Source organism: Papaver somniferum, chromosome 7, assembly GCF_003573695.1.
Source record: "Papaver somniferum cultivar HN1 chromosome 7, ASM357369v1, whole genome shotgun sequence".
Lineage (NCBI taxonomy): Eukaryota > Viridiplantae > Streptophyta > Magnoliopsida > Ranunculales > Papaveraceae > Papaver > Papaver somniferum.
Genome location: NC_039364.1, coordinates 128,689,917 through 128,700,773, shown reverse-complemented (window position 1 = coordinate 128,700,773; position 10,857 = coordinate 128,689,917). Strand labels below are relative to the sequence as shown.

General features: G+C 35.1%; 1 protein-coding gene across 2 annotated transcripts; it reads left to right on the top strand.

Annotated features, from left to right (window-relative positions):
* The first annotated feature begins 6,102 nt into the window (after positions 1–6,102).
* On the top strand, positions 6,103–10,656 carry LOC113298385 (aluminum-activated malate transporter 9-like). 2 transcript variants are annotated; one of them, XM_026547116.1, is made up of 8 exons: positions 6,103–6,210; positions 6,336–6,397; positions 6,540–6,938; positions 7,374–7,511; positions 7,630–7,899; positions 8,222–8,358; positions 8,461–8,607; positions 9,562–10,656. In XM_026547116.1, exons 3-8 carry the CDS (start codon positions 6,563–6,565, stop codon positions 10,291–10,293), a joined length of 1,800 nt encoding a protein of 599 aa, XP_026402901.1. In that variant the 5' UTR covers positions 6,103–6,210; positions 6,336–6,397; positions 6,540–6,562; the 3' UTR covers positions 10,294–10,656. The 2 variants fall into 2 exon arrangements, with proteins under 2 accessions (XP_026402901.1, XP_026402900.1); XM_026547115.1 differs by having other exon boundaries at positions 6,130–6,254.
* The last annotated feature ends 201 nt before the right edge of the window (positions 10,657–10,857 follow it).

The window sequence follows — 10,857 nt, the reverse complement described above, 5'->3', positions numbered from 1 at the left end:
CAAGTCCGGGAACCATGGTATGCATACCCATATGCGTACTGGTTGGTTTAGTGAAAGTCCGAGAACCTTGTATGCATACAGTTACGCGTACTGGCGTGAGGTTCAGTTCCGGGAATTTTTGCTGAGTTTGGAAGGTATGCATACCCGTTCGCATACTGGCGGACCCAAACTTAGTCTGGCCACTAAGGTATGCGTACCCGTTTGCATACTTGAATGGATTATGTTCTAAAATCGGTTTTTTCATGAACTAATACATTTATATAATAAGGAATGCAATCTTTTGAAAACCGTGGCTATAATGTTCATGACTTGATTCGAGTTAAGTATTAGGAGATAAACCACTTTCATTTTTTTGGAGTGTTTAGATGGAGAGAAGCATAAGATGAAGAATGGGAGGAAGAGAAAGTTATTTGTTCCTGACGATATATAAATAGTTAGCACGTAGTCAACTGGCGGTCAAGGGTTTAAGGTAAAAAGGAAAAGTCAACCAACAATTTTCTAACGGTCTTCGGTTAGTCTACAACCCTAGCGCATCAACGAAAACTTTTATGATCCAAACCCTAATTAGCCTTTAAACATACGACCCTTTTACAAAATATCTCTTATTTAATTTACTCAAGTTGTTTATTTTTCCTCATCTTCGTCTTCTTCCTACTTATCAGTTTCAATGATAAGCAGGTTCTACTTGTGGTATTGTGTCTGGTTGATATGTCTATGAAAGAGGATATTCATCCGCAAAGTACTATTATATAATAAGATTATGATTTTATTTTACTTTGACTATATTATTAGATGTGAAGAACTGTATTGATGGTTTATCTCGTGTGTGTCTTGAGCATCACGTTTCCTTTGATGGCCCCATAATATCAAGTATTCTCTTGATGGAGTAAACTTTGCCTAGCTGATAGCCCCATAATTTCATATTAAATATGCTCTTTACTGAGGAAACGTCGTCCAATATGTCCTTAATGTTGATGTTTATGTTAATAATTTTTGTATTATGTTTCATGTTCTTCCTTTTTATGTTTCTTAACAAGTTTTCCTCTCCTTGTAGGCTTGGTTGATTTGTTAGTAACCATTGGTTGGGTCCTGGAAATTGCTGATACAAAGAATGAACTGAGGTCTCTCGAAGCCGTATAGAACGTCTTATCTGTTCATCAAGATAAGGTGTGTAGAAAGCTTTTGCTCATTTTTTAGGAGTAATTATTATTGAATCGCACGATATTTCGTGTGTAGTTTTGAAGAACGGTATGTCAAACTTCTAAAGGTATATGAACAGTATCATCGTTTTTTATCTTGTATTTTACCTTCATGCAACTTGGTTTAGAAGCTCCTTTCATGTATTTACATAGGGGTTTTTTTTCGAACCAAATTTTTTTGCTTATTTGCATTACTGACTATATCCCTGCAAAATTTTAATTATTAACACTACTATAATATTTACGAATATTATTAATATGGTACAGTTAGGGGATTTATCACCAGGATGTCTATATATAAGATGCTTATTAACCTTCATGTTAAGGGTTCATCGCTTTCAGCCTCTTATGAACAAATGTTCACTTCCATTATCTTAGTTTATTTTACTTTTGTTTTAACTTAGCAGTGGGTAATTCTCAACTTAATTAGGTGCAGTCGTTAACTTTTTAACAACTACCGCGCAAGTCTGTTTTAGTGCTTGCCATGCGTCTGTTTCGTGTTTGCGATGTATTTCGGGAGATTTTGGCTTTCTCATCTGGTCGTTTGCCATAGTTTATACTAATATTTCGACGTTGATTGCTTGTTTTTTAGATAGATGTGTCATGTTGTATACACGGCTGAGTATAACAAATGGAGTTTGATCTCCACTAGTCGTATTTCTACGTATGCGTGATGATCTTTGTTATTGACAAGTGTTTGTATGTATCTCTTGCTGACTCCACTTTCACAATGCATTTTTTTTAATTGATCGTCTTTAATAGGATCTGGTTTTCACCTTTTGTCATTCTTGTATTGGTTGGGGAATTTGTTTCAAAGTTGTTGTTGTTATTATAGTCTGCTTGATCTATTCATATGAAGATGTAATCATATTTATGTATCCATGGATCATTATTCGTAACATGGTATTTTTTTCGCTCGATCAAACACAAGCAACGGTGATTTAGTATGTTATTAGACATATTGACGTCGTCTGTGCATTTCTAATTTTAAGCGGATGTTGCTACTTGCGGCAGAGTATACTTTATATGGCAAAATTATTGTGAGAAAACCTTGATACTAATTAACATATTTACGCACCATAACGATTATCTGATGGTATTTGCATGTTGTGCTTTCTATCACAGTTCTTTCACGCTATACATGCTAGACCTATCTTTTTGAAGTTACATCCAACAGATATCAATGATCGATACGTTTAATTACCACATTTACGTGCCTTTGATTGCGCTTTTCTATTTATGGTAAAGAACAATTGTTTCTTGTGAAAACCAATTTTAATTTTTTTTGCAGTTCTTTGACGTAAATAAAATTAGAGCATTGCTTGGTGGAACCCATCAAGTGTTGGTATGTCAAGTTTAGTTCCAAAAATCACTTGAATTGTTTACTAAAGTCAGCTTTGTTATGTTAGATTTACGGCATAAATATATTTAGATCAAGGAGCACTAGTAGTACCGTTGGTGGGAAACTAGATTTTTATTCAGTTTTTAATTAGTTGTACATGTTGAATTGATGAATAATAATCTTCAGTAGACGTTCTTGTTTATTTTATGGTTCTTGTCTTCTGATTTTTTATATAAGGTCATTCAAGAACTTTGAAGATCGAGCTATAACATGTTCAAATGATTCATAATTTGTTGATACATCTATTGATTTTTCAACGGCAACAGACTCCGTTATGCGGTAAATCTATGGAGGAATAAAGTTGTTGTGCAGGTTGTTACTTTTAAGGATTAAGAAGATTGAAGACTTTGAAGATTCAACGACTTTGAAATTGGTGTGATTTTTTGCTAGACTTGATTGAATGATACTTAACAATATATTTATTTTGATAAACGTAAATCTTGTGGATCGACAAGTTGTTTGTTTATAGAAACGTAAATCTTATAATCGAGTGGATTACCTCGGTATATCTTGATTGATCTTGATCAAGGAGTTTAGAATATGATTTTATCTTGGTGATTCAAGTTTTTATGTTTAGGATCTAAAAAGAAAAAATCATCGACTATGATGTTTATCATATATCTCTAATTGTGATTTGTTTTGAGTTGGTATCAAATAAACTGTCCTTTGTTCTTTGATAAACGTCCTAAAAGAAATCTTAGTCGGACCAATTGTGAGGTTGAGCAATAGTATTCACAACAGAATGTGTAGTAACTCTTCACATTGATGAATTTTTGTTAAGGGATTCACATGGGTTGACCAGACTGGTTATGAGCGCTGAGATATTGAGGAAACCGAGTAACTAGGAGTAGTTTTATTTGGTCTTAAATACTCGAGCCTGCATTGTATGTATTGTATAATGGTTTAGTTATAAGAATATTGTAAACTGGATTGCTAGGTACTGGGGTTTCTGCCAAACAATTTTCCTCGTTATACAAAATCTTGTGTTGTATTATTACAATTGTTATTTTAATTATTTTATTACAATTAAAATAATTGCACTTGTATGTTTATCATACCTTGACTAATCCTGTGATCTTTTCCTATAGTTGAACATAGATTATTATCAATGTAACCTTCGATGTTCAATCTTTAGGGGATCGAAAACATTACACAAGGTGTGTCTATATAAATTAAAAGCAAACGACTTGGTGGTGTACTCGATACCCTGGTCTTTTCAAGTAAGATAAATAGTTGTTAGTTTTTTAGACAAAAAACTCAACTAAGTGAATTATTAAAAACCTTTTTTTGTGTATAATTTGCGGATGAGTTTTCATGTATGTGTATCTCAAATGGAGAACTCATACACAAATACGAATGGAATGAAAAACACTAAAACAAAATAAAACAGTAAAATAGGTGAACAGATTAAACCATGAAAGCTATGGATGGAATATAAAATTGAAAACTAAACTTTCTCATGATTACAAAGATCTAAGTCAATCCCGTTGTTTCGATGCCAAAATGTCGTTGTTAAATTAATAAAATACCTACATCCAATTATAACTACGATAGAAATGCAAGAACGTAAGATAATCGGAAGATAAACTAGATTAGACAAAGGAGAACAGAATAGAAGTCTTAAACAAATAAACTACAAGAGTGTAATTCATTAAGTATATTAATGATCGAATAATAATAAAACCCTTTCTAGCCGAAGACAAAAAGAGACCGACCAAAGGCCCTAATTTTGGAGGCTAAGGGTCTCGCTATTACCAGTAAAATCCCCTGTGATTTGATGCTATTCAAAGGCTACGTTAGTTAAGTTACACAAATGCTGGAGTTTTCTTTCATATGAAATGAGGTTGTCCGCCTCCTTTACACTATGGGATTTTAGGTACATATGTGAAGATATATTCTTTTTAAGTTTTTTGATATATTTTTACCCGTGAAAGCATGTACGATACTAACCTAAAATAATGCCGACATCCTCATGTACTATTTTGGATTGAATCGTAAATTATTGGAATTTTCTAAAAAAGTGGCAAAGCATCATATATATATACATTGATAATAGTTCTTTGATTCAAATTAGATGATTGATCAGTGGTTTTAACAATTACATAGATTTTAACCAGACAACAAAAGTATTCAAAACACTTAACAACATAATTATTATACATGACCAATATTGAAAGAGTTCATACCATTCCTAACTGGTTCCAAGATAACATAACTAGTTTAAATGATTTTGGTTGAATCATAGATAACACCTCCGAACTATATAACAACAATGGAGTTAGTAGAGATGTTAGGATCAAATCCACGGTCCTTTCAAAATTCTAATGAACAAATGACGAGGTATAAAAGGATCCATAGATATAACCATTTGTCGATGATTATTTTCGAAGTAACAGTAACACAAGTAACCGTTATAATTAACTCGTTTTCATTGGACGAAATTAGTCGGGATCTTTTTGGGTCTTCATCTAAATAGGCATTATGTAACTTGTAATGGTTGATATCCATGTCTTGGAGGATCTTGTTGTTATTGATGTGTGGACCGGGAACTGATTTATGGAGCTTGATAATGTTGCTAATTGGAACTTTGATGTTGCTGCTAGTCGATTATTTGTTGAAAAAAAAATCGATTAGAACTTGTACAAGAATATGATGAAACTCTCAACCCTAGTCAGGAAACATTACTTTGATCAACAAATACTTGTGAGATTTAAACCAACAACAAAATTAAAGTTCCCAAATGGTAAAACCAAATATTAAAACAAAAAAAGAGCTTGGAAAAACTTAAAATGACAAAAGAAGTAAGAAAGACAAAAAGAGACTGATGAAGATCAACAACCCAAGTCGAAATGCTTATAAGTAAACTAAAAACAACCAAAACACCAAGATCAAAGAGATTTAAGACTCGTTAGAGTTGAATCTAAAGCAAGTTAGGTTCCTCAAAACGACATAAATTCGATTGTAACATAACATAATTAATGATGAAAGCTAATGGAGAAGATTTTGAGATTTTTCTGCTCAAACCTGGTCCATAAGAGCAGTTCTAGCAGAAAAAACTCTAAACGTCTAGGATTTCGTTGAGTTTTATGGGAGATAGAGTTTTTGGATTAAGTCGTATAAAAACTGTGAACTTTAAACATCCATTTATCTAATAGGGTGCTTGTTTTTTGCTGACTCCTGCGTTGACTCGGCACGAGTCATTTGTCAAGTGATTTGTTTTTTTAGTTTGAGTCATATCTGACTCGCAATCTGATTCAGACCCATTTGAGTCAGGGAATAAAATTTTCCTAACTCATAGGATAAAAACACTGACTTGTATATTTGTGAGTCAGTTGAGTCATTTTAACTCCAAAACAAATACATTGAGTCAGATCCAAACGAGTCAGATTAAAAAAAAATGATTATAAAGCCGTAAAAAAGATATAAATGAAAGGACTTGAGTGTAAAAAGCTCAGGTATTTTGAGACCAGATGTTAATTCCTACAAAAACAAAATTGAAAATGATTAAACTCATATCAGACGATCCCCGCACACCTCACCTCACCTCACCTCACCTCACCTCACCTGCTGACGAATCATTGGATCAAACACTTCTTCCACCTTTTCTATGTATAACTCTTATTTGGAGTGTCAACGTTTTCTTGTTAAGACTTGTAACCACCTGTTCATCATCTATATGTATTATTTCCTCTGCTATTCAGATTGTGTATTTGATTAGGGTTTCTTGTTTACAGGATCAAACCTTCGTCATTCCAATTCGGATACATAAATCTCCATCTCCAAAATCGTCTTCTATGTATATATATATAGCAATTAAATCTGTATTCTTATTAATGTTTTAATCTCATTGTTGTTTTTTTTTTTTGGGTTCTGGTTTCGCTCATTCTGAATTTGATTTCAACTTGGATTCTGATTTGCTTTTTGGGTAATTTTTCTAGTATCGGGGTTTTAGAGAAGTAAAATGGCAACCAAGATGGGATCTTTTAGGTATAATTTCGCAGAGAAGAGCAAGGAAAGACTCCTTCAAAGGGGTGATTTCTCTGAGTTAGGATTTGGTAGTATGTTAGGTTCTGAGGAAAGAAGTCGATGGTGTTGGTGTATACCCTCACCAACTGATTGGATTAAAACCACCTGGAAAAGTTTGAAAGAGCTTGCTGTTAAGTCATGGCAATTCGGTCTTCAAGATCCTAGGAAATTCATCTTCGCTGCTAAGATGGGTTTGGCTCTTGTTCTAATATCTCTACTTATCTTTTTAAAAGGACCCTTCTTTAAAGATCTAAGCAGGTATTCAGTTTGGGGGATCCTTACTGTTGTTGTTGTCTTCGAATTCAGCATTGGTAATGGATTTTCCATTAGCTACATAAGTGATTTCATTATTTTCACTGTTTCTCATTTGCATCTTCTAGTCACTCAAATGTCATTGTTTCTTGATTTATTATTGGTTTTGAACTGCTTCTGATAGGATCTTTTTAAGGACTTACTTTTTTTGAGCTTTAAGTGAAATAATCATTTGTCTAGTTTATTGAAAGCAACATAGAATAGACAGAGAAGATGACTGCCTAGTTTATGTTTATTTGACTACTTATCTAGGACCACTTATTTGAGGAGTAAACTAATCATTGTGTCTTAAGCTGTCTTTGGAAGTAACAATTAAATTGTGTTAGTAATCCAGGGACCTTACATTTGACATAAATTACATTGTCTGTTGACTAGGATCTTGCTGATGAATCATTCTAAAGATTAGTTCTTTAAATTTGTAATCTCTTACTTAGGAGCAACCCTGAGCAAAGGATTCAATCGAGGTTTGGGGACATTATCTGCGGGGGGTCTTGCTTTAGCAATGGCAGAACTATCCGAGTTTTGTGGAGCGTGGGAAGAACTTTTTATCGTTATCAGCATTTTTATCGTAGGTCTGTAACTAGCCTCCAGTGTTTCTACATACTCATCATTCCTTCCTTTTTTATTTGCTCCATTTCTCTATGTGAATAACACTCTTTACTGGTTCCTCCGATTTTTTGTGATTGCCAGGATTTGTTGCTACGTTCCTGAAACTCTACCCCACAATGAAACCATATGAATATGGATTTCGGGTTTTTCTGTTAACATATTGCTTTATAACTGTATCTGGATATAGGACGGGGGAGTTCGTCAATACAGCGGTAACTCGTTTCGTTTTGATTGCACTCGGTGCAGCAGTTTGTTTGGTTGTAAATATGTGCATTTACCCCATCTGGGCAGGAGAAGATTTGCATAATTTGGTGGCCAAAAATTTCTCGAGTGTCGCCACTTCCTTAGAAGGTTTGTTTCCTTTTTTTGTTATTTAGTATTGTTCCCAGCTGAGTTCTTAAATCTAAGGTTAAGTTTGGTGGGAGTCCTAAACAAGGTACTTCAACTTCATCTCCCATGAAATTGTCCGTGGCAGAGAAGCATGGATATATTTGCACCTTTTTCTCTAGGCTGCCGTCACTAACTGGTTGTGAATTGCACCTTTCATATATTAATGAATGGATGATTTTGCACATCAATATACGTTCTCTTCGTCTTTACAGCATGCTTTTGTGGTTCTTTGGCTCTGGTCTTATGTGTTAGAGTAATGTTCCTTCACAATTTTCTCTTGCAGGCTGTGTTAATGGGTACTTGCAGTGTGTTGAGTACGAGAGGATCCCTTCGAAAATTCTCACTTATCAAGCTTCTGATGATCCAGTGTACAGTGGTTACAGGTCTGCTGTAGAATCTACGAGCCAAGAAGAAGCTTTGGTAAGATTTATTGCAAACTATGTTGAGGATGCATCCATACAGGGATAACCGGAAAAGTGTCCTGTTCTAAGTTTTTTATTCAACTTACTGTCATCTCCACAGGTAGGTTTTGCAATCTGGGAACCACCACATGGTCCTTATAAGATGTTTAATTATCCATGGAGAGACTATGTAAAAGTAAGTGGTGCACTGAGGCATTGTGCATTCATGGTCATGGCGTTACATGGTTGTTTACTTGCAGAAATACAGGTGCTTTTCTCTCTTGTTTATACGTTGGTGGAAACGTTGCTGTTTTTAAATTGCTCTTGCTCATGCTGATAGGATTAACTTTACTTTGCAATACATCAGATGAAGTCTCGATAAAAAAAATAAAAATCAGGACCGATTTTCACAATGTCACTTTAAGTTCTAACATAGCAATATCTACTCATGGAAACATCTTAATGCCCCAAAAACATCTATCTTTTGTTTTCTAGTTTCAATCATATATCAGAACACTTACATAGTCATCATTGTTGTCTATATCTACATCAAATTATTAGACTCTTTATCCACTTGTCTATTGTCGTCACTCATCTGTTAAACATAAGTGAAACCAAGAACAACTCAGTAAGCAAACCTAAGCAAAATCATATATCTGAACACTTACATGGTCATCATTGTTGTCTATATCTTCATCAAATTATTAGACTCTTTATCCACTTGTCTATTGTCGTCACTCATCTGTTAAACATAAGTGAAAACAAGAACAACTCAGTATGCAAACCTAAGCAAGCAGAGGAGCCAGAGGCTCTATGTCAGAGTCTCTCAGTTAGATCAAGCACTGGTGTGTCCTCTGTTAATAGAGCTTCTGCTAGGAACCATTACCTAAAACTATTATTGGGTGCTCTTCTGCCTTGGTGATGTACTTGTGGAGACAGACCTACAGGTACCCAAATGGCCGATTATTATGTCATATATGTACCTATTTCTGTGTCTGACACTCTTGATTAATTTGCTCAGTCATTATATTCTTATTTGTTATCTCACCACCATTAGCATTTTATGCACATATAAATTCTTGTATAGGTGTGTTAGCGTGTTATGATGAGTAGAATAACACTTAATCATGAGTATGGCTAATGGTTGCATGTGTAACGAGAGGATGCAATTATAGTTAGCCTCCATAGGATCCTTAACTCATTGTTTCTTTCATATTGGTAGGCCCCACCAGAGCGGAGGCAAGTGTTTCATAGTGAGCTACAAAGGGTAGGTGTCGAAGGTGCTAAAGTGTTGCGTGAGCTTGGCATGAAAGTCAAGAAATTGGAGAGATTAAATCCGGGGGATCTTCTCTTTGAGGTTCATGAGGCAGTGGAAGAGTTACAGAAGAAGATAGATCGAAGATCTTACCTACTTGTGAATGCTGACTGTTGGGAGATTGGATCAAGGCCAGTCGTCGTAAATAATCCCGAGGACCTTCTCAACATGAAAGAAATTAATGAAACTAAATCACTCCGTACCAAATCACGAAGTGAAGCTGTTCTCGACCTAAGATCAGTTCCACCAATGTCGAGAAGTTGGGATGCCCCTAAAACTGCTCCTAATGCCCCTTCTAGCAAGAACCCTTCTTTACCTGCAGGTGCTCCCTCAGCTGTTAAGTATGCAAAACAGATATCATGGGACTCGCATATCGAGGTCAATGTCGACACAGCCCATGGTGAAGAAGAATCTAAAACATATGAGAGTGCTAGTTATTTATCTTTGGCTACATTTGCTTCACTATTGATTGAATTTGTTGCGCGGCTTCAGAATCTAGTTGATTCTTTTGAAGATCTTAGTGAGATTGCTAAATTCAAGGAACCCATCTTTGAAATGCCAGTGGAAATGGAGGTGGCAGGGTGGTGGAAGAGGCTTTGCAGAGCTTTACAGTTTAAGCACTTAGAATTGGTGGACTAGTTCCAAGTAAAAAACAGATTGAATTTTGACATGCATTACTTAAGGTATGTGCTAAACTAAGCCAGCTACATTGTGAGCTTGAAGTTCCATTTCGGTTCAAAGGTGATTCTGATATGTGATGAAAGCACATCTCATTGTAAATTTAACGAAGTTGTAAGAGTTTTGTTTTACCAAGCTGGCCGGGTTTTCTAATTGGGCAGTTGGTTCAGAGGGTCGGGGGATGTGGTGGGTGGATGGCACAAATAAGAAATTATCAAGAAACAAAAATGATAAATCTGTATTTATAATAATAACTAGTCATAAAACACCAAGTTGAACTTCATTTTCACCAAAAGTGATATAAAAACCCCAAATTCAAAATAATAATCTAAATTAAATTTTTTCCTGTTTCAGAAATACAAATCTTACCTTTTCTTTGTACGAGATATCAATTCCCCAATCTCTCTTGAACTCTCGACCTCCCACCAAAACCAGTACCGCATCTAGATCTGCCATTAAAACCATCGCCACCTGCTTCACCAGCAGCAACACCTCATCCTCCTACTCCCACACCACCACTAAACC